General features: G+C 49.4%; 1 protein-coding gene across 1 annotated transcript in view; it reads right to left on the minus strand.

The window, feature by feature from the left end:
* The window catches only part of ALOX5 (arachidonate 5-lipoxygenase), a 57913-nt gene extending 45886 nt beyond the window's left edge, over nt 1-12027 (minus strand). Inside the window, exon 1 of the mRNA XM_074999843.1 lies at nt 11878-12027. Within this exon, the coding sequence (XP_074855944.1) occupies nt 11878-12027 (150 nt within the window). The remainder of the gene's footprint in view (nt 1-11877) is intronic.
* Between the last annotated feature and the right edge of the window lie 12352 nt (nt 12028-24379).

Genomic DNA, 24379 nt, shown 5'->3' on the forward strand with positions numbered 1-24379 from the left:
TCCTCAGTTCAAACCCAGTGGCATCTTCCAGCACCAACAAGAGGTCTTGCTTCTTTGTCCATCAGCCTGAGCAAAGGATTCTGGGTCACACCTGGGAACTGAAGGGACCAGGGTGCAAAATATTTCCCCTCCGAGCTTTTCAAGGTTCCTGTCAAAAATGACAATGCTTGACTTGTTTCTGCTACGTACACCTCTGCCTGCGCCTCCCAGTTTACTCCACAGGCCCTCCTGAAGGCACCTCTGCTATAAGAAGCTCCTGACCAGACCTGTATTTCACACCTCATGGGCGTGACTTTAGCAACATCACACTCATTTTCTTCAGCCCAGACCATGCTATTCACAGTGGCTTTATAATACGGCTTCTAACGCATGTAGGCCTGTTTCCAGCTCAGCTCATTTACGTCTACAAACGCCTTCCTGAAACGGCACAAATGCAGATTTTTCTTCTTCTGTCTCAGCATGGTTCTGTGGTGCTTGGAAGCATGTGGCCCAAGACAACTGCACAATCTCCAACCCATGCGATCTTACCAGTTTGCACCAGCTCCAGGGGTTACTGCTATGCACATGTCCTGAAAGGGTCTTCAAAGGTGGGAATATTGTGTCCAGTTTTGGGACCCCCAAGTACAAAAAGGATGTGGATGTGCTGGAGCAGATTCAGTGGAGGGCAACAAAAATGATTAAGGGGCTGGAGCCCATGACCTACGAGGAGAGGCTGAGGGATTTGGGCTTGTTTAGTTTACAGGAGAGAAGACTAAGGAGTAATTTAATAGCAGCCTTCAACTTCCTAAAGGGGAGCTCTAAAGAGGATGGAGAGAGACTGTTCTCAGTGGTGTCAGACGGCAGAACAAGGAGCAATGGTCTGAATTTACAGGAGGAGAGGAGTAGGTTGGATATTGGGAAAAACTACTTCACCAGGAGTGTGGTGAAGCACTGGAATGTGTTGCCTGGAGAGGTGGTGGATTCTCAGTCCCTAGAGGTTTTTAAGTCCCGGCTTCATGAGGTCCTGGATGGAATGACTTAGTTGGGGTTGATCCTACTTGAAGCAGGGGGCTAGACTAGATGACCTCCTGAGGTCCCTTCCAGCCCTATGATTCTATGGTTCTATGACTGCTTTCCCAGTACTACCACAAAACACAACCGTACAGCAGTTCTAGCCGACTCATCCATCTGGCTTGTCCTGCATGAATGGACTTGCCATGTTCTTGGCACCTGCAGCGGGTGTGTACTCATTAGCATGTTCTGCGGGCACATTCTCCTTAAATGCACTTGTAAAAGCTCTCAGGAGCTATGTGGCACATTCATCAGCCATGCACCGATCCGGTGTGTTTGAGCAACACAACCGCTAAGAGAAAGCTCATAAATCCAGTCAGGGATTTGTTAATAATTCCACAGTGCAAGTGCCAGGGTTTTATGCTGATTATTGCCAATGTTATTTAACATTATTTGCTGGCGTTACACAGCCAATAAGAGGCTCCAGCTGTGATCAGGGCCTCAGGGCACTGGGCACTTGAAGAACACAAATAGGGGCGTAAATTTCACCTCAAGGAGACTTACCTCTGCCCACTCTGATCATACCAGTGAGCCACAAATTATGTCGTCGTGGCAATATGAGTGGCAGGAGGGGACCGATCACGCTGAAGACATTCCTAGCCTCTTGGACGGGTGCATACGTGGGCCAGCTAACCCCTCATACTCCAGCCCCTTAATCATTTTTGTTGCCCTCCGCTGAACCTGCTCCAGCACATCCACATCCTTTTTGCAGTGGGGGGCCCAAAACTGGACACAATAGTCCCATCTTTGAAGACCCTTTCAGGACATGTGCATAGCAGTAACCTCTGGAGCTGGTGCAAACTGGTAAGATCGCATGGGTTGGCGATTGTCCTGTTGCCTTGGGCCACATACTTCCAAGCACCACGGAACCACACTGAGACACCCACTGCACTCTCGTTTTAGCACACTAGCTCAGAATCAAGCTAGGGATGTCTCCTTAAGCTGGCATTACCCTTTCAGCTCAAAGGGTCACCCTACCCATGCAGGCAACTCGCAGTCCAAACGGACGTGGCAGGCAAAGCATGGGAGGCGAAGAGCTCTATTCTTCCCCTTTGAAGCGCTGTGGTGAACTGAGGCACACAGAGAACAAGTGAAAACAAAAAGCAGTCAAGTAGCACTTTAAAGACTAGCAAAATAATTTATTAGGTGAGCTTTTGTGGGACAGACCCACTTCTTCAGACCATAGCCAGACCAGAACAGACTCAATATTTAAGGCACAGAGAACCAAAAACAGTGAGCAAGGAGGACAAATTAGAAAACAAATGATCAAGGTGAGCAAATCAGAGAGTGGAGGGGCTGGGGGGAAGGTCAAGAATTAGATTAAGCCAAGTATGCAGATGAGTCCCTATAGTGACTCAGAAAGTTCCCATCCCGTTTCAAACCACATGTTAATGTGCCTAATTTGAATATAAAAGCCAGTTCGGCTGCTTCTCTTTGAATAGTGGTGCAAAAATTTTTTTTCAGTGACACGCATACTCTTAAGTCATGAAGAGAATGCCCTATTCCATTAAAATGTCGACTAACTGGTTTGTGGATCTGGGGTGTTTTGATGTCTGTTTTGTGCCCGTTGACCCTTTGTCTAAGGGAGTTAGAAGTCTGTCCAATATACAAAGCATCTGGGCATTGTTGGCACATGATGGCATATATGGTGTTAGTAGAGGAGCATGAGAACGTGCCTGTGATTAATCTGGTTAGGTCCAGTGATGGTATTTCCAGAGAAGATATGTGGACAAAGCTGGCAGAGAACAAGTGGCACTTCCAGACTCTCACGAGAAGTCTGGGACAGAGCCAGGAATTGGTTGACTTTCACTGTCACCATCAGAGAATAGACGGATCAAAGATTTAAAATACAGAACAATGTTAAGTTGACTTGAAAAAGAGTTACAACTGAAATAACACGACCACCACTGACTCATTGGCATTCAGATGGTGGAAATTACTCATTTCAGAGCTGTCAAATACACACACAAGTTCAAGTAACAGAAAAGGCTTACCCAGTTAGCCTAAACAGACCCCAATTATTTTTGTCTTTTCACGAGCATTTCAAAAACGTATTGCAGGGGAAATCACCAAGTAGAAAACCTTGATTTAAATCAGGAATTTTAATTTTTAATTTTAACTGTAATGGTAAAGTTTACTTTTAAACATTAGTACTTCTGTGATTTTCTAAACACGTGCATTCTCTTTGGTTAATAGAATCACGAATATGTTGATTTACAACTGAACAGCACCTTTATTGTAGAAGTAGTACATCTTTTTGCTCTCTAGAAGGGCATACTATAACTATATCCATTTATTTAAGCAATTATATAGCTTACTATTTTCAGATCCCTGTTAATTAATTGTGCATTTTTAATATTTTAGAAACTGGTCAATGATATATTGGTTATTTACTAGATAATTAACTTTTTCCTCATGATTTGTGTCAAGCAACATAAGGGTGGAAATTGGCATTTAATTAAACACAAAAAATGTAAAATTTATTTCTATTAAACAAGCCCTACAGACAGTAAATGACCTATTGTGCCATATTAGTAACACTTGAACCCTAACAGTTCAATATTTTCCTTCTGGTGGCTAAGGACAAATCCTGCCAAACCAGCATGACTTCCATCTTTGGAAAGATAAATAGCTTGGTGGATAAACGGAATGTGGCAGACATACTGTAACGGGACTTTAGCAAAGATTTTGACTCATTCCCACAGGATATTTATAGATTCACAGAATATCAGGACTGGAAGGGACCTCAAGAGGTTATTGCGTCCAGCCCTCTGTCCTCATTGCAGGACCAAGTACTGTTTAGCCCATCCCTGATAGACATCTCTCTAACCTGTTCTTAAATATCTCCAGAGATGGAGATTCCACAACCTCCCTAGGCAATTTATTCCAGTGTTTGACCACCCTGACAGTTAGGAACTTTTTCCTAATGTCCAACCTAAACCTCCCTTGCTGCAGTTTAAGCCCATTGCTTCTTGTTCTATCCTCAGAGGCCAAGAAGAACAAGTTTTCTCCCTCCTCCTTATGATACCCTTTCAGATATCTGAAAACCGCTATCATGTCCCCCCTCAATCTTCTTTTTGCCAAACTGAACAAGCCCAATTCTTTCAGCCTTTCTTCCTAGGTCACGTTCTCTAGCTCTTTGATCACTCTTGTCGCTCTTTTCTGGACCCTCTCCAATTTCTCCACATCTTTCTTGGACTGCGGTGTCCAGAACTAGACACAATACTCCAGCTCAGGCCTAACCAGCGCAGAGTAGAGAAGAAGAATGACTTCTTGTGTCTTGCTCACAACACACCTGTTAATGCATCCTAGAATCATGTTTGGTCTTTTTTTTTTTTTTTTTTTTTGCAACAGCATCACAAGCTGATATTCTGATATGTAAGCTGAAGAAATACAGGCACGGCAGAATGACCATTAAGTGGATACAGAATTGGTAAAAAAAACCAACCGCAACCAAAGAGTAACTATGAATGGAGTGATGTCAGAGTGGAAGGATCTCTCATGTGTGTTTCCACCGTGATCTGTTCTGGGTGTGGTATTGTTTGAAGTGGGTGTAGCAATAAGCACACTGCTCATGTTCGCAGATGACCCAAAGCTGGGGGTGTTGCTAACACTCTGGAGAACAGAGTTAAGATCCAGAGGGATCCTGATAACCTGGAGAACAGGGCTACAGACAGCAAAATGAAATTCAAGTAAGACAGAATTAAGTGCTACATGTAGGGAAGAAAACCCAAATGTGCAAACACAGAATGAAGGTAAATGGCTTGGCAGCAGCACTGCTGAGAACGAAGTGGGAGTTGTGGTGCATCATAATCTCAACATTCATCAGCAATAAGATGTGGTCATGAAACGGCAAATGATCTTTTCGGAAGTATTAAGAGAGACATAACCTACATGGCATGGGAGGTGATAGTACTGCTCTGCTCGGCTTGAGCTTGAGTCCTGCAGCCCGTTTTGGTCACCGATGTGTAGGACGAATGAAGAAAATCTGGAAAGGATTCAGGCAAACACGACCAAGATGATTCAAGTGATAGAACACAAGCCATGTCAGCAAAGGTTGAAGGAACTAGATAGGTTAGATTGGAAAAGAGGAGACAAGGTGGAGATGATAGTGTTCTTTAAATAACTGAAAGGCTGACACAAAAGAGGGAGAAAAATGGTTCTCTTGCCAACAAGGGCAGGGCAAGAGGCAGTGGGTTCAAACTACGGTAGAGCAGATTTAGATTAAACCTCAAAAAATTCCTAACTCTAAGACCAGTAGGACAATGGAACAGGTTGCATGGGCAGGTCACAGAATCACAGAGCTGGAAGGGACCTCAGTAGGTCATCTAGTCCAGCCCCCTGCTTCAAGCAGGATCAACCCCCACTAAGTCATCCCAGCCAGGACCTTGTCCAGCTGGGACTTAAAAACCTCAAGGGATGTAGAATCCACCACCTCTCTAGGCAACGCATTCCAATGCTTCACCACCCTCCTGGTGAAGGAGTTTTTCCTAATATCTAACCTACACCTCTCCCTCTTCCACTCCCGACCGTTACTCCTTGTTCTGCCATCTGACACCACTGAGAACAGTTTCTCACCCTCCTTTTTAGAGCTCCCCTTCAGGAAGTTGAAGGCTGCTATTAAATCACCTCTAAGTCTTCTCTTCTGTAAACTAAACAAGCCCAAATCCCTCAGCCTCTCCTCATAGGTCTTGTGCTCCAGAGCCTTAATCATTTTTGTTGCCCTTCGCTGAACCTGCTCCAGCACATCCACATCCTTTTTATACTGGGGGGGCCCAAAACTGGACACAATATTCCAGATTTGGCCTTACCAGTGCCAAATAAAGAAGAATAACTACTTCTGTAGATCTGCTCGAAATGTTCCTCCTAATGCACCCTAGTATGCCGTTAGCCTTCTTGGCTACAAGGGCACACTGTTTACTCATATCCAGCCTTTCATCCACCATAACTTCTAGCTCCTTCACTGGAGGTTTTCCAAAGGAAGCTGCAGAGCTTTCTGTCTTGGATGGGTTAGACCCAATAAATCCTTCATCCTGGCAGGCCTAGCTGACCCTTGTAGGCCCTCTTACTGCTAAGCTCCTATGATTCTGTCAGTCTCCTTGTATGCAGAAAAGCAGCCTTTAATTCAAAGTTTTTGACAGAGTTCATACGTTCACCTTACTTATGTTTTACCAAACGTAGGCCTAAGCGCTCACAGTGCATATAGCAATTAACCTGCTTGTACAGGCTGGGGCTGCCATTCTCAGCCTGTTGCCACAGGAGACGCTGCTCTGAGCCAGGAAGCTTTTGCGCAGAAAGACTCAGAATTGAAGCACAGAACTAATGTTATTTCAGATCTGGGTGTTATGAGCAACGGAAGAGGTTAACGCACAGAGAATTACTTCCATCAAGGCTGTAATTTGGGAAGCACGTCATGAATGAATGCCTGTTTAGGGCTAAACCCAGAGAGAGGGAGTTCTCTGTTGGCAAGCAGCCGGGTGAGCCAATGGGAAGAGGATCTTTTAAACTGAAGCAATTACCTGCTGAGGATGTCTTTTGCTCTTTCTGGCTAAAGCAGGGAGCCTGAGATGTTTAGTCCTGAGCAGGCTTAACGAATCCAGTAAATGCTCAGGCCACAACATGACCTGGGCATACAGATGTGTAAGTAGAAAGTAAATGTTTAATTAGATGCAATCAGGTTCTTTGTTATTTTGGGTATGGTGTGGGACTTCTCAGGCTGGCTGATGGACCCCCACCTACACTGTAACTTCTAAACGGAAGTAATTCTCTGTGTTCTAACATTTTTTGTTGTTGTTGCTTGTAACACCTAACAACCAGCTATGCTTTATCACTTTCCCAGTATGCTTTATCTTTTGTGTTGTTAATAAATTACTTTTTTTTAAGACAATGATTTGATTCCTGTGTCCTAGAGGAGTATTTGTGTATATTCCTGCTTAAGACCACAAGGTCCACTATCAGAGTGCAGCTTACTTTCTTCCTGTTTGTTTTAAAGCTCTCTCCTAAGGGAGGTTTAAAGAGCTTGTGGTTACCCCACAGGGAGTATGTTTTTGTGGGTTCTAAAGGGTGTTTTCTTACTTGTGTCCTGGCTGCTACCTCCCAGGTCAAGGACTCTGTGACCTTGGGAAGTTTTTGAAGCAGAACCCTATAGAGGTGAGGTATTTTTAAGGTCTCTTGTGGGTCCCCAGCTTCTGTACTCAGAGCAGGGAACAGACTTGACAAGCAGCAAACAGACAGACAGGGCTTAATTGAGAAATTGGAAGCAAATGGGGAACTTGCAACACTTAACTGTGACACATCTATGCACTAACAGGAACTTACTCAAAAGCAACCTGTTAAAACCCACTTTCTAAACAGTTTGTGTCCGATACTAGGAGAGAGTCCGACGGATATCAGAGTTGGGGCTTTCACCGTATACGTCTCTTCCTGCTTTCCATCTCCCTCCCTCACAGCACATCTGCCATGCAAACCTCTTACACTGAAATTGTCCAAGACTTCAGTCATTGTACTGCACAATAACCCTGATTTGAATGAATTCAGAGGAAGAAAGTGTCAGGGTAACAGTGACAATTCCCCTGGCCTACACATGGAAAGGGACTACACCAGTAGATAAAGCTGTTTTCATTAACAAACTCCACAGTGGATGCTCTGTTTTAAGTACAGAACGGATTGCCTTGTGCAGCCTGCGTTTGAGACAGCATCGTTCGGGGTGAAAAATTACTCGGGGGAATCCACTGTGAAAAAAAGCCATTGGCAAAGGACTGGCGTCAGCAGCCATATGGAAAAGCATAACATGCAGAGAGACCGTGTCAGTTCAGCTTTGTTTGATTTTGTTTGGTCTTTTTTACCTTGCAAGTCACTGACCTAATAAATGTTGCAGCCTTCGCCACAGTTTGTCATGCCTGTGCCTAGACAGATATCAAGTATTCGGCATGAAAACATTGACTTTAACCACAAAACCTGAGCACATCCTATTGCAACGATCTGACAATACAGTTGCCTGTAGGAACTTAGGTTTATATTTACTCTAAGGTACTATATAGCAAATGCATGCTGTAAAAATGGCAACCTACCGATTGTGTCACATGAACCATATAAAATCATTTGGGATAGTGAATATATAAGAACATAAGAACGGCCATACTGGGTCAGACCAAAGGTCCATCCAGCCCAGTATCCTGTCTGCTGACAGTGGCCAGCGCCAGGTGCCCCAGAGGAGGTGAACTGAAGACAATGATCAAGTGATTTGTCTCCTGCCATCTGTCTCCAGCCTTTGACCAAAGGCTGGGCACCATACCTTACCCTTGGCTAATAGCCATTTATGGACCTAACCTCCAAAAATGTATGAAGCTCTATTTTAAACTCTGTTAGAGTCCTGGCCTTCACAGCCTCCTCCGGCAAGGAGTGCCACAGGTTGACTGTGCGCTGTGTGAAGAAAAACTTTCTTTTATTAGTTTTGAATCTACTACCCATTAATTTCAGTTGGTGTCCTCTAGTTCTTATATTACGGGAACAAGTAAATAACTTTTCAATATTCACTTTCTCCACACCATTCATGATTTTATATACCTCTATCATATCGCCCCTCAGTCTCCTCTTTTCTAGACTGAAAAGTCCCAGCCTCTCTAGCCTCTCCTCATATGGGACCCTTTCCAAACCCTTAATCATTTTAGTTGCCCTTTTCTGAACTTTTTCTAATGCCAGTATATCTTTTTTGAGGTGAGGAGACCACATCTGCACACAGTACTCAAGACGTGGGCGTACCATAGTTTTATATAGGGGAAGTAAGATATTCTTTATCTTATTTTCTATCCCTTTTTTAATAATTCCTAACATCCTATTTGCTTTACTAACTGCCGCTGCAGACTGCGCGGATGTCTTCAGAGAACTATCCACTATAATTCCAAGATCCCTTTCCTGATCTGTTGTATCTAAATTTGCCCCCATCACATTGTATGTATAATTGGGATTATTTTTCCCAATGTGCATTACCTTACACTTACCCACATTAAATTTCATTTGTCATTTTGCTGCCCAGTCACTCAGTTTGCTGAGATCTTTTCGAAGTTCTTCACAATCTACTTTGGTTTTGACTGTCCTGAACACCTTGGTATCATCTGCAAACTTTGCCACCTCACTGCTTACCCCTTTCTCTAGATCATTGATGAACAAGTTGAACAGGATTGGTCCCAGGACTGACCCTTGGAGAACACCACTAGTTACCCCCCTCCATTGTGAAAATTTACCATTTATTCCAACCCTTTGTTTCCTGTCTTTTAACCAGTTTCCAATCCATGAAATGATCTTTCCTCCTATCCCATGACCACCTAATTTACATAAGTGCCTTTGGTGAGGGACCTTGTCAAAGGCTTTCTGGAAATCTAAGTATATTACGTCCACTGGATCCCCCCTGTCTGCATGTTTGTTAACCCCTTCAAAGAACTCTAATAGATTAGTAAGACACAACTTCCCTCTACAGAAACCATGCTGACTTTTGCCCAACAAATCATGTTCTTCTACGTGTCTGACAATTTTATTGTTTACTATTGTTTCTACTAATTTGCCCTTTACTGATGTTAGACTTACTGGTCTGTAATTGCCAGGGTCTCCTCTGGAGGAGATTAATGACGATTAAGTTATTTATCTGTATTTCAGTTGGAGTCCAGACCCCTAAGTCTGGGAGCCCCTGTGCTGAGCAGGGTTCCTTCTAACTTTTTCCATCCATGGGTAGAATAAATTTAATGCTCAGCAAGGGATGTGCGGATGTGCACCTCCAGTAGAAACACATACTGCTGGCTGTGGGCATGCTGCTTGTCAGTGGGGCAGTGTCTGAATCTCTCCTGGCTAGCCAACCAAGCGCTCAGACTACAGGCAATGCTGGTGCTGCATGCTCACAGGTATGTGGAATGAGGCAGCTTCTGCCCCAGAAAGTTATGACTTACCAAACCATGTATGTGACATAAAGTACCAGATCCTTTTTTTTTAAGTGACTGAGTCGCATTTTCAAACTTTGGGAGTGCGATCTTGCTGGCAGTCTATGGGACTTCCACACCGGAGAGTAACGTTTTCCAAAGCATCCAAGTTCCATTCGCTCTGTATGAGTCTGGGGCTGCCATGTGCCCACATCACGGGTGAAAATAGGACTTTGGCAACTAAATCACTCAAGGCACAAGTGTCAAGTGCCTGGACTATACTAACAAATTAGGCCGACCTTGCTACGTCACAGAGGGGTGTGAAAATTCCCGGAAAATAAACCTCCCCCGATGGCTTAGTTCCCCAGAAGGTGCCGCAAATCTCTCTCTTGGCAGGTAACTCCCTTGTCTTGGCCTGAAAGCTTGTATTAACATGGCTCTCCCCCAGAAGGGGTACTCAGGTAAACCCATTGCCCTCCTGAGAGGAACAGCCAAGGGAACCAACCGGTACCTCAAGGGAGGTACCAAGACTGGTCTTCACCTGCCAACATAATTCCAAGAGTCATCAAGAGATTATTTAATTGGATAAAAACCACACAAACTGTCTCATTTCATATTTACATAGACCAAGTTACACCCTTACACCTACTGAGTTGCTCCAGGTCCCGAATTAAATGATACACACCGAGAGCACATCTCATTTTATTTTTTTTCCTGGAGGGCAGCTTAAACCGTGTTCAAGTGAGGCTGAAGTTCTAGCCCAAGGGCAGAAGATGCTGTGTGTTCCAGATGGGAAGATTTGATGTCCACCTTCCTTGGAGGCTCCCAGCGCATTTTGCAAATCTTAACAAATCTGTCGCCACAGCGCTCCAGTGAAGCATTCTGACATCTTTTGCAGGCTGGGGAAACTGAGGCAGGGCGACTGGCTTGCAACTGTGCCTAGCACCAATGGCAGGGGAGGGAACAGGATGCCTTCCACAGTCCTGAGAGCCGGAGCAGGCAGAGGGCACTGGCCCAGGGGCAGGAGGCAGAGCTGGGGGCGCTGTCCCAAGAGGTGGGTGTCTCAGAGCTGGGGAGGGCGCAGAGGGCCCCAGCCTGGACAACAGGAAAGGGGCGTGGAAAAGGTACTGGGGGCTATGGGAAAGGGTCACAGTCCCATGAAGGAGGAGCTGCCCTGTGGAAAGGGGTTGACTGGGGCAAGGGGACACCAGGCTGGCTGAGGAAAGAAGGGGGCAGAGTGGACCCTGAGCAGGGGCTGGCAGGGGTTATCCAGAGCTCGGCTCTCAAGGCACATAGCTGGGGCTGGCCAGGCCAGACCAGAGCAGAGCGCCTGGCACAGGACAGGGGCTGGCTGGGGCAGCGGAGGGCGCAGGGCTGGAGTGTCCACGGCGCGGTGCGCAAGGCCGGGGCTGGGGCTCTCTGCGGCGCGGGGCGCAGAGCGCAGGGCTGGAGTGTCCTCGGCGCGGGGTGCAGGGCTGGGGCTGGGGGCGCAGGGCTGGAGTGTCCGCAACGCGGGGCGCAGGGCCGGGGCTGGGGGCGCACGGCTGGAGCTCTCCGCGGCGCGGGGCGCATAGCGCAGGGGGTGCAGGGCTGGAGTGTCCGCAACGCGGGGCGCAGGGCCGGGGCTGGGGGCGCACGGCTGGAGCTCTCCGCGGCGCGGGGAACATAGCGCAGGGCTGGAGTGTCCGCGGCGCGGGGCGCACGGCGCAGGGGGCGCACGGCTGGAGCTCTCCGCGGCGCGGGGAACATAGCGCAGGGCTGGAGTGTCCGCGGCGCGGGGCGCACGGCGCAGGGGGCGCACGGCTGGAGCTCTCCGCGGCGCTGGGAACATAGCGCAGGGCTGGAGTGTCCGCGGCGCGGGGCGCACGGCTGGAGCTGGCCGGGGGCGCAGGGTCGGGGCCGTCCGCCGCGCACTCACCGCGCCCCGCTCGAAGTCGTTGTAGAAGGGCTTGTCCAGCAGGTGCCTCTCGCTGCAGCCCGCCGTGCCCTCCAGGCTCACGTAGATGTAGTCGTCGGTGCCCGCGAACCACTGGGTGCCGGTGGCCACGGTGACGGTGTAGGACGGCATGGCCCGGCCGGAGCGCAGCCACCAGCCGCAGAAGGGCTCGTCTGTGTCTGTGGGGACTGGGCGCCCAGCGCGGCCGCAGTACCGCCCCCTGGGGCCCCGCCCCGCCGCCCCGCCCCGCGGCCGGCTACACCCCTCCTCTGTGCGAGCCCTGGCTCCTTCCCCGCGCCCAGCCGCACCCCTCGCCCTGCCTCCTGCAGGTCTTCGCTGGCTCCACCCATCCTGGTGCACAGACCTTTCTTGCGCCCTGAGCTACACCCCTCCCGCATTAAGCCCCCTTCCACCCCGAGAGACACCCTCAGGTCTTGCACCCCTCTGAGGTGCACCCTTCCCTGCCCCCAGCTGCTAGCCCTACCCCACCTGTACCTACAGACCTACATGCCCCTAACAACCACCATATACCCCGTACAGCCCTACAAACCCACATGATTCCTGTCCTTTCCCACACAAGCCTAGGCGTTCCCTCCAGGCCCCCCATGCCTGTTCTGAGTACCCCACCACACAGCCCTGCCTACCAAAATAACCCCCTCCCAAATCGCCTTCACTCAGAGCCCTGCACAGGGTGACCACCCCAATGCCAAGACACAGAGCCAGGCTCACCCTCTGTGCCATGGTTTCCCAAACTGGGGGACGTGCCCCTCTGGGGGTATGAAGAAATTTATGGGGGGGGTGAGAGGCAACCCAGCCCCCCCCCCAGTTATTCCCCTCACCCCGAGAAAGAGTCCGTCTTTGCTTCTGGATCTCAGCCCCTGCCGTTTTACATGGGCAACCCAGCACAGCCGCTATAAAAAGCAGGCAGCCAGCAAAGACCCACATGGAGCCAGGTGCCTCCTGCAAAGGTGAGTGAGTGTGGGTTGAGGGAGGGGGAGGAGCATAGGTTAGATGGGGGCTGGGGAGTGCCTGGCTCGGGAGAGGGGGATGGGATCAGAGCAGAGGGCTGGTGGTGCCTGGTTTTGGAGGAGAGGAGAGGCTGAGGTGGGCGGCTGGCGGCTGGCGGCTGGCGGCTGGGCCCAGCAGCACAAGGCTCAGGTGGCTGGCCTGAACAGCGCGGGGCTTGGTCGGTTCTCTGGCAGCGTGGGGCTCAGGCAGGCAGGCAGCTGGGGCTGCACTGAGCACCTGCAAGGGGCCAAGAAAAAGTATTTGTGCTTATTTTTCATTTTAAGCAACATTTTTACATCACGTTTTTGTGTTTATTTTAAATGATGAGTTGAATTGCTTGTTGGGGGGGGGACGATGGTAAAGAAGAGGCGGGGATGGTGTGAGGATGTCTCAGAAATAGAAAAGGGGTGTGTGAAGCCGAACAATTAGGGAACCACGGCCTAGACCAACCACCTCCACCCCAGCCACATCCTGGTTCACACCACTATCTGTAGCCCACAGCTCACAACTCTTCTGTACGCATCACATGCCCGACCCACCCAGCCCTGTACTCCCTCAGTAGATTTCCCCCACACCCTAACAACCCCGCCCGACCCACCCAGCCCTGTACTCCCTCAGTAGATTTCCCCCACACCCTAACAACCCTGCCCGACCCACGCAGCCCCTTATGGCAGCCCCCGGCCCTACCATGCCTCATCGCTCGCCGGCATGCACCATGTACCCATTTCACAGCTCTGAACATCTCCACCCCAGCAGGTTTACACACAGCCTGAGACACACCTCTGTTTACCCCTGCGCACTCATCCGTACGCTCTGGCCCCCTTTGTGCGCACAGCACCCCGTCAGGCACACACCGCAACCCTTCACAGCCCTGCGGAAAGCTGTCTGCACTCAGCCCTCGTTGAACGAGTCCTTTACTTACAAGTGCTCACTGAAACAAGGGGGACACAGATTTACCTTTGTTCACTGGATGGTTGGACTTCCCCCGCTAATACGAGCCTCACCCCCCTCCCCCCAGCTCCAACCCACCGCAGTCCGGCCCCGCCCCCGATGCCGTCTGCTCCACGGCCCCAGCCTGTGGCAGCCTGACTTCCCCGCCAGCCCCACAGACCAGCCTGGCAGTCTGACCCCCGCCGGCCCTGTGGCCCTGGCAGCCTTAGCCAACCCCCCTAACACCGGCCCCATAGACCCTTGCTGGCCCTCAGACCTAACCCACCGCAGCCTGACCTCCCCCCCCCACACAACCTGCAGCAGCCTGAACCCCCCCACCTGCCCCATGGACCCTACCCGCCACTGGGTTTTAACCCTCCCTCCCACTCATGGCCCCAGACAGCCCCCAGCCTTCAAACTCCCCCCCTTCAACCCAAGGGTCTCCTTCCTTTCAACAGGCGCTCCGCAAGCTGCCACTCCTTCGCCGATCAGAGCCTTTCACACATGTTTGGATGGGAATTCAGTGTCCCTCTTACGAGTTTTCGCCTGCGAGCTAGAAAGGTGGGAACCCCTCGTGCTCGTCTTGGGCGGGATGAGCGTACACTGTTCGGATCAGCCACAGCCCTGCACACCCTAAGCAATCACCCCCGGGCCTCACCCCTGAATCCGGCACGCATTGCTACCGATCCCACCTCTAACCACACAGGTCACAGTGGGGCACCACCCTGGAGACTGCACCCCCCCCCCACCTTCTGCTCAGCTTGGCCCATGTTACGCACAGCCATCCCCTCCTCCCCAAACCATCCCCCCACCTAGGCCAGGCCCCTCCACCCCATGCCCTCCAGCGCTCTCACGCCATGGATGGGAGGGGTGTGTGTGTCTGGCTCTGGGGGAGGGAAGGGGGCTGGGGGAGAGGAGGGGGGGTGGGGGTGTCTGGCTCCGGGGGAGGGGAGGAGGGTTGGGGGTGTCTGGGGCTCGGGGAGAGGAGGGGGTCTGGGGTGAGGAGGGGGCTGGGGGTGTCTGTCTCTGGGGGAGGGGAGAGGGGCTGGGTGTGAGGAGGGAGATGGGGTGTCTGGCTCTGGGGGAGGGGAGGGGGGCTGGGGGACAGGAGGGGGCTGGGGGCTGGAAGAGGGGAGGGGGACTAGGGGAGAGGAGGTGTCTGGGGATGTCTGGCTCTGGGGGAGGGGAGGGGTCTGGGGGAGAGAAGGGGTCTGGGGGTGTCTGGCTCTGGGGGAGGGGAGCGGGTCTGGGGGAGAGGAGGGGGCTGGGGGTGTCTGGGGCTGGAAGAGGGGAGGGGGACTGGGGAGAGGAGGGGGCTGGGAGTGTCTGGCTCTGGGGGAGGGGAGGAGGGCGGGGGTGTCTGGGGCTGGGGGAGAGGAGGGGTACTGAGGGAGAGGAGGGGGCTCGGGGTGTCAGGGGCTGGAGGAGGGGAGGGGGGCTGGGGGAGAGGAGGGGGCTGGGGGTGTCCGGCTCTGGAGAAGAACATTAAGCCACATCTGATCTATCTAGATAAAACGTCTCTCGCTAGCTAGATAAATACAAATAAATATATAATACGTGGCTCTTTGCACTCTGTCCCTGGGTCTTCATCCCTAACTGCCTGGCCACCCCTGCCCTGGAGACGCTCTGAATGTACACCTACGCCCCGGCGTTCTCCAGCGCTCTCTCCCTCTCGCACACGCACACGTCCTTCGGAGCGCTCCTTGCCCGGCACACATTCGCCAGGCCTCTCTAGCGCCACCCTGGGTCCCCGCCACAGGCCCCGCAGGCCTGAGGCTCAGCCTCTGTGCCTAGGCAGTGAAACCTCTGCCCCAGTGTAATTGCTGTGTCGGATGTCTGTCTGTGGAGAGCTGAGGTTTCTATTCCCTTGGCTTCGGTACAGCCTTGTGGGCAATGTCCAGAAATGGGAAGGGCACTGAAAGCTGGTTGCCAGTCTGATTTCGGTGTGTATTAATTTGTGTGGAAGGAGCCTAGGTCCTGCAGGGACAGGCCATGGTGTAAACCCCTAAGACGGTATCCCTTGTTTACATTCCTAGAGAACTTTCTCTCTGAGGTGCTCAGCACACTCCTTAGTTGAGCTTCACTTGCCCATGGAGGGCGCTATTGCTCCCATTTTACAGAGGAGGAGGCTGAAGGACTGAGGGATTAAAGGCAACATTGGAGAAGTCAACACTGGGCTTGGATGCCTCCATTTTGGAGAGCCCAGCATGAGCTGCCACAGGCTAGCTGTTGACTGGTGCTCAGATTTAATTGCCCAGGCTCCTCGCTTGAAGGTGCGAGGCAGGTTCCTTTGAGGACACGGGGCGGCCGGTCAGATCTGGAGGGATCACTTTGTGAAGAGTACTTGCCCAGCGGTGATCTGATTAAACTAACCGTATCTAATAGTATTGGTCTGCAAGGTGGGGTGTACGCTCGGCCCTGCAGCCAGCAGCGTCAGGATCAGCTCGCTCTTCCCACCGCGGGAGAGTGAAAAGTTGTAGCCTGCTGATGACCCGTGTCCACACAAGTCAACCCCACCTGCTCGCGGGGCAGACTGGAGACGGCCTCCGTGAAAAGGCAGGCTAATGGGGCTCTGGGCGCTTGGAGAGGGATGGGCTGTGCCAGGTTTGAAATCTGCCCAAGACACGCCTCAAGGCGCTCCAACAACCTCGGTCAAGGGACAGATGATGATGATCATTAGGGTTTTTTCCTTTATTATTTTTGTGTGTGAATTCATTTGAAAGCAGAGCAGGTGTCTGGTTTCACCTGCTTAGATGTTGGGGCAGTGAACAAAACTCCACAACTCTTAAATCACTGGTCACTTGTACACATCTCATAAAGCTGGAAAGGGCCTCGGGAGGACCAAGCACCATCCCTTATTTTTAAAAATCTACTTGCCCCAGATCCCTAAATGGCCCTCTTAAGGCTTGAGCTCACAATCCTGGGTTTAGCAGGTCAATGCTCAAACCTTAGCAAGCTTGCATCTGGGTCTAGAAGACAGCCCAGACGAGGAACAGAGAATGTAAGCCATGGGTACAGGAGGGAGGCATGCATTCTAAGAAGCAGTCGCTCTGAAGAGGACTTGGCATTTATGGCGGATAATCAGGTCAGTGTAACCTCCAGTTGTAAAGCTGTGGCCAAAAGCGCTAATATGATCCCGGGAGGCAAAAATGGGGGAATGTTGATTAGGAGCAAAGAGATTGTTTTCCCTCTGCATTTGGCACTGACAGACTGTAGCTGGAATGCTGTGTCCGATGACTGTCTGTTTGAATATTTTGAAACATATGCTTTGCTTGAGCCCAGTTTACCAAACAATGCAGATCACTGAGGATCTGTGATTGCGCTCTTCATTATTTACGTCTCCAAGCTTTGTGTTACCTGAAAACTTTGCCAGTAATTATTTTATGCTTTTTTCCAAGTCATGCACAAACACACCTACTTGGGGACAGGAGCCCATTTACTATTACATGTTTGGACCTACCCGTTAGGCAGTTTTTAATCCATTTAAGCCGTGTCTACACGTGCACGCTACTTCGAAGTAGCGGCACTAACTTCGAAATAGCGCCCGTCGCGGCTACACTCGTCGGGCACTATTTCAAAGTTAACTTCGACGTTAGGCGGCGAGACGTCGAAGTCGCTAACCTCATGAGGGGATGGGAATAGCGCCCTACTTCGACGTTCAACGTCGAAGTAGGGACTGTGTAGACGATCCGCGTCCTGCAACGTCGAAATTGCTGGGTCCTCCATGGCGGCCATCAGCTGGGGGGTTGAGAGATGCTCTCTCTCCAGCCCCTGCGGGGCTCTATGGTCACTGTGGGCAGCAGCCCTTAGCCCAGGGCTTCTGGCTGCTGCTGCGGCAGCTGGGGATCCATGCTGCAGGCATAGGGTCTGCAACCAGTTGTAGGCTCTGTGGATCTTGTGTTGTTTAGTGCAACTGTGTCTGGGAGGGGCCCTTTAAGGGAGCGGCTTGCTGTTGAGTCCGCCCTGTGACCCTGTCTGCAGCTGTGCCTGGCACCCTTATTTCGATGTGTGCTACTGTGGCGTGTAGATGTTCCCTCGCAGCGCCTATTTCGATGTGGTGCTGCGCAACGTCGAAGTTGAACATCGACATTGCCAGCCCTGGAGGACGTGTAGACGTTATTCATCGAAATAGCCTATTTCGATGTAGGCTTCACGTGTAGACGTAGACTTAATGTGTAGTGTTGACTTGGTACTATTGTAGTTTTAGTCAAAATGTCATGCAGTACCCAGTCACGTGCATCCCAGAAGCCACTGTCTATTTCATCACCAACCAGTGTTCCCTGTAAACTGAGTGCTTGGGCGCCCGCCCAGGAGAGAGTCAAATGCGGCCCAGAAGATTAGCAGAGCGACCGTAACTGGCAACTTGTGTTTCTATTGGTTGTGCACAAAACTTATTCTGCCCATGGATGGAAAAAAAATAGAGGGGCCCTTGACCAGAATTATTAGCTTTCTCAAACAAACTTGTAATCCCAACAAAAAAGAGAGGTTAGACACATTCTGTTTTCCATAAACCCATTCTTATAGGTATTAATCATAGTATCCTCGAATTCTCTATTAATTCTTGTATCAGCCACTCCATTATTTTGCAGGAGCTTGTTATCAACCTGATAGGCCTGTAATTACACAGGTCACGCTGGTTCCCCTTTTTGGCAGATCAGCCTTTCTTCACCTCGTCTGCAACTTGGACAGGGTTCCAAGTCTTACTGAGAAACAGGAATGGGGCAGACTGCTCCTTGACCATCCCTTTTCTAAAATTCTTGGAATAAATTATTCAGACATGCTTATCTGGCTGCTATTTTATCTAGCTGCTCTCAAGTTACTCTTGGAATGGAATTTAGGTTATTATAATCCAATGATAGAAATACATTATTTGCCTTTTTGGTCAAAATCGAGTAGAAATGTTTATTGAACATTTCTGCCTTTTCTGCATTATTATTGACAATTCTGACACTCCCAACAGTCAATAGGTTTAAGATTTTCAAGAATACTAAAATAAGATTTCTTAATATACTTTAAAAATTCCTTATCGTTCTCAACTCAGGTGGCCACAGGTTTTCCCTTGCATCTCTTTACCTACCTTGTCGATGTTCTGTGGTTCCTACCTTCTGTATACCCCCTTGCTTATTTAGCTTCCCTCCCTCCCACATTTGCTGGATTTTTTTTTTTGTAGCTACCTTCCCTTCTGTTCTAAGCTAGGTTGTTTTGTGTAACCAATGTGGCCTTCTTTCTCAATTGTTATTGTGTCTTTTTGTATGCCTAATAATTAGCATTCACACTTTTTGGGTTAAATTCTTTCTCCCAACCGATTTGGCTCATAACTGCATTAAAAAGCTTGTTTTGCGAACTGAAGACACTTTCTCTGTCTGTACATATTACTGGCTTGCACTGTATTCTGTTTGCACATACCGAATCTGGTCAAGAGACGACCCTGTCTCCCTAAGCATCCAGTCATATTTGTGGTGTTTTTCTTTTTTTAACAGTTCCTCTCCTCTTGATGTAGCAAGCTGAGCGCCAACACAGAATTCCTTGTGTATGACCTGACATTTTCTGAGCTAGGAAATTGCCAATTAGAATACATTCTAGTGGACATTCTCAAAATGCTTTCGTGCAGGCAGCTTAAGGCCTCCTCCCACCTTGCTCACATCAATGGCCCTTATGATCATGCAGTTTTTCCCCTACATGTGATAGACGGGGGCAGGCCATCAAGTTTAGCAGTGTGTTCTGGTGACCTGGAGGAGAAACCTGGGAATATTCCCTCCTGTGCTTTCCTTGTTGGGACAGCGATCCACTACCACTCAATAATTTTCTTTTTGATGTTGAATAACGCTCTCCCTCAGTCCTACCCCCTGCACCCTTCTGAAATAGACAGGCATGGTGTCTGAGACATTAGAGGACCACCCACGACTGGGCAATCTATTCCCAGAGGGGGAGCCGCGTTTGTCTGGAGCTTCACAAAAAAACCCAAGCAGTCCTGTTGCACCTTAAAGACTAAGGCTGTGTCTGCGCTGGAGAGTTTTGTCGACAGAAGGGGCCTTCTGTTGACTTAACTCCGGCAGTGACTTCACACTTTAAGCATTCTGTTGACAGAGTCTCAACAGAACTCTGCATTAGTCTCAACACTATTAGCCCTCGAAAATTTGGTGCATAGCAAGCTGTCGACAGAAATGCAGCGTAGCCATCTCTGTCAACAGATAGGACCGCTGGTGGCCGGGCAGCCCTCTTTGCAGGGCTGCCATTCCACTTTCTGCCACCAGAGGGCAGCACAGCCTGGCAGCTCTCTGTCTGCAGAGCAAGTAGTCAAAGCAAAAAAGCAGTCCAGTAGCCCTTCAAAGACTAGCAAAATAGTTTATTAGGTGAGGAGCCTTCGTGGGACAGACCCACTTCTTCAGCCCGTAGCTGTACCAGAACAGACTCAATATTTAAGGCATAGAGAACCAAACACAGTAATCAAGGTGGACTAATCAGAAAAAAAAATGATCAAGGTGAGCAAATCAGAGAGTAGAGAGGTAGAAAGGCGGGCAGGGGGGTCAAGAATAGGATTAAGCCAAGTATGCAAACGAGCCCCTACAGGCTGCGTCTACACGTGCACGCTACTTCGAAGTAGCGGCAGTAACTTCGAAATAGCGCCCGTCACGTCTACACGTGTTGGGCGCTATTTCGAAGTTGAAATCGACGTTAGGCGGCGAGACGTCGAAGTCGCTAACCCCATGAGGGGATGGGAATAGCGCCCTACTTCGACGTTCAACATCGAAGTAGGGACGTGTAGACGATCCGCGTCCCGCAACATCGAAATAGCGGGGTCCTCCATGGCGGCCATCAGCTGGGGGGTTGAGAGATACTCTCTCTCCAGCCCTTGCGGGGCTCTGTGGTCACCGTGGGCAGCAGCCCTTAGCCCAGGGCTTCTGGCTGCTGCTGCTGCAGCTGGGGGTCCGTGCTGCATATACAGGGTCTGCAACTAGTTGTTGGCTCTGTGTATCTTGCACTGTTTAATGAAAGTGTGTCTGGGAGGGGCCCTTTAAGGGAGCGACTTGCTGTTGAGTCCGCCCCGTGACCCTGTCTGCAGCTGTGCCTGGCTCCCTTATTTCGATGTGTGCTACTTTGGCGTGTAGACGTTCCCTCGCTGTGCCTATTTCGATGTTGGGCTGAGCAACGTCGAAGTTGAACATCGACGTTGCCAGCCCTGGAGGATGTGTAGACGTTATTCATCGAAATAGTCTATTTCGATGTCGCAACGTCGAAATAAGCTATTTCGAAGTTGGGTGCACGTGTAGACGTAGCCACAGTGACTCAGAAAATTCCCATCCCGGTTCAAACCACGTGTTAAAGTGTTGAATGTGAATATAAAAGACAGTTCGGCAGTCTCTCTTTCAAGTGGTGTGAAAATTTTTCTTCAGTAACACGCAAACTCTTGAATGGCCCACGCCCTTAAAATGCTGGTTAACAGGTTTGTGAATCTGGAGTGTTTTGATGTCTGTTTTGTGCCCATTGACCCTTTGTCTGAGGGAGTTAGACGTCTGTCCAATATACAAAGCATCTGGGCATTGTTGGCACACAATGGCATATATGATGTTAGTAGAGGAGCATGAGAATGTGCCGGTGATTCTGTGAATAGCCTGGTTAGGTGCAGTGATGGTATCTCCAGAAAAGATATGTGGACAAAGCTGGCAGCGGGCTTTGGTGCAAGGAGCAAGTTGCGTGTAGCTGCAATCTGTCGTCAGAGGTTCTGTCGCGTTTTCCCTGTCGACATTACCTTCCGTGGACAGATGCTTCTAGTGTAGGCATAGCTTAACACTTTTATTTACTAGGTAATGAGCTTTCATGGCTCTTACAAAAGCTGATCACCTAATAAAATTGTCAGGCTCGCCCCAACAGGCACTGAACACCCACAGGATGTGATAGGGAAGGGGTTACAGGCTGGGCAGGAGAAAGAAGGTTTTGTCACCCCAGTCACACGAACCTTCCTGAAATTGCTGATTCACGTCGGGCTTGCTGAGGGTTTCCATTGAATGGTCTGACCCCTCCCTCTTCCCCCTGATAACATACAAGAAGCTGAGTGGGATATGTTAATGTTATCAGCTATCCCTTCCACCTGCGGGCCACAAAATTCAAATTAGGCTTCTGCAGTCCACCTGCTTGGCAAGGCCCTTCCCAAATGGGGCAGCAGCAGGAGCCAAACTGGAATGTATGTAGTGACAACCCTAGAAGGGCTAAGAGGGATAGCTGAGTGGTTTGAGCCTTGACCTGCTAAACCCAGAGTTGTGAGTTCACTCTTAAAAGGCCATTTAGGGATCTGAGGCAAAGAGGTGGGTTCTTTCTCTCCTTAAGAAAAGTATGGTTCTTGGTCTGGGCAGGAGGCTGGACTTGATGACCTCTGGAGGTCCCATCCAGCTCTCTGAGGTGTGTGCATCCTACTCCCACAAATAGAATAACAGAGAAGACAGATAAATGGGGTTCTGCCTGCCTTATACCCCAGCATGCAAGGAATGCAGGAGAAATAGAAGAGGCAGAGTCAGGCCTCAGGTGGACCAGGAATAAGATGCTTCTGTTTCTTTTTTAAAAATTGCGAGCTTGACGCATTTAACCAGGGGCTTAACAGAGACCTCAGTTATCTTACCCATGACAGGGACAATTTCCCCAGCTTTGATAGTCTCAGGAATGGCACTTCACTGCATTTACTCTTTCCTTTGAATGATAAAACAGCAGTCCTGTAGCACTTGAAAGACTAACAAAATAATTTATTAGGTAATGAGCTTTCATGGGACAGACCCACTTCTCACTTGGAATACTAGGTGATTCTCCCCACCTTTTTAGTCCTCTTTGCTCATCTTTTCTGCTATATATGTACCGCATTTGTTCATTTCTGCTCCAGAATCTGATGAAGTGGATCTTACCTGCGAAAGCTCATTACCTAATACAGAAACTTGTTAGTCTTTTAGGTATGACAGGAGTGTGTGTGTGTGTAGCTACAGACAAACACAGCTACTCCATTGAGATGGTTTGTTGAGTTATCATCTAACCTAGCATCAAAAACCCTACAGGAACTCTTCCTAAATCAATAGCCGAGCACAGCAATGCTACACAATGGTTAGGAAGGAAACCAAGAAGAATGCTGTTTACCATTGCAAGTGCGGGACAGATTTAAGATAAGCAGAGCAGCAGTGGCCAAATGATTCTCACCCAAGTGCTGTGTTTAAAACCCCTTTATAAAACCATGTCATGTGAATCTTTGGCGACTGCAAGACATCGGCAGCCTGTCTTTTTAGTTCTTGCCCAAAAGATAGCCCCCTTCTGCCGTACGGCACCCCTTACCACCAGCCAGGAGCACTGGTTCTCGGCTCAGAGGAAAAGGAATTGTGTCCTGAATTGCTCCAAACACTCTGCCAGCTAATCGCTATTCTGTGTATTTACTTCCAACTGAGTACTGGCCCCACCTGATTTCACTCAATTTATAAATTCTTTGGAATCTTGCACATTTTAAAACCCAGATAATGTTAATAATTCTCCCAATATACTACAGCCAAACATTTTAAACCTGGGTGCTTAACGTGAGATCCTCCGACTCTGCGTTTAGGCACATAAGTAAAAGTGGCCTAATTTTCAGAAGGCAAACTCCTGAAGTTCTCCAAGGACAGGTGCTTTGCCAAACCAGTGGGTGCCTAATGATGAGCATACAAAGCTAACCTCAAATACCCGGGTTGACCTATTCATATTACTGATATTACTCAGTCTGCACTTGCGTAGTAGATTTCATCCAAGGATTCCAATGCTGGTTAACTGGGGTTTGTAACTAGACCACTCGAAACTGCGTGGTAGTGAAGGTCCAATTGTCATTGTACGGATGGGCAAACTGAGGCCAAAGAAATACATTGCTTTGCTCAAGGCCATCCACCAAGTGATGCTGAAAAAGATTTGTGGAGATTGATGGAGGATCGACTGAACGTGAGTTCCACACTGTGGCCAAAAGAGCTAATGTGATCCTGAGATGCAGTAACAGGGGAATCTTGAATAGTCATAAAGAGGTGACTCTATCTATGTACTCTGCATTGGTGAGACAGCTGCTGGAATCCTGAGACCGGTTATGATGTCCCTAATTCAAGCAGCACATTAATAAATTGAGAGGGTTTTTCTAAAAATTCTGCTCTAAAATTACCCTGGTCTGTGTTCTTCAGGACTCAGGCTACATGATCACGGTGGCGCCATCTGCCCTTGGAATCTGTGACTCTAAGGCTGCATCTACACTATGAGATAAACTTGAATTTAAGCCAGCTAGCATGACTGTACCAAGTGACTCTCTTCACTATAAATACCATCCGCTTGATTTAGAAAGCACTCATATCAATCTAATATCGATACAATATCGTCAGAACTGGGCGGGTGCAGGATTAAGTTCAAATAAAGGCCAGTGTGGAAGCGCCATGTCTTTACATTGAATTTATGAGCCTCCAGAAGTGTCCCGTGTGTATCCCACAAAGCTACATGGTTACCTGCCAAGGATGGCTGCCTCCTTCTCCACCGCTCTCCACCCAGGTGCGCAGGAAGGCGGTCA

This window comes from Carettochelys insculpta, chromosome 7 (assembly GCF_033958435.1).
Source record: "Carettochelys insculpta isolate YL-2023 chromosome 7, ASM3395843v1, whole genome shotgun sequence".
In the NCBI taxonomy this organism is placed as follows: Eukaryota; Metazoa; Chordata; order Testudines; family Carettochelyidae; genus Carettochelys; species Carettochelys insculpta.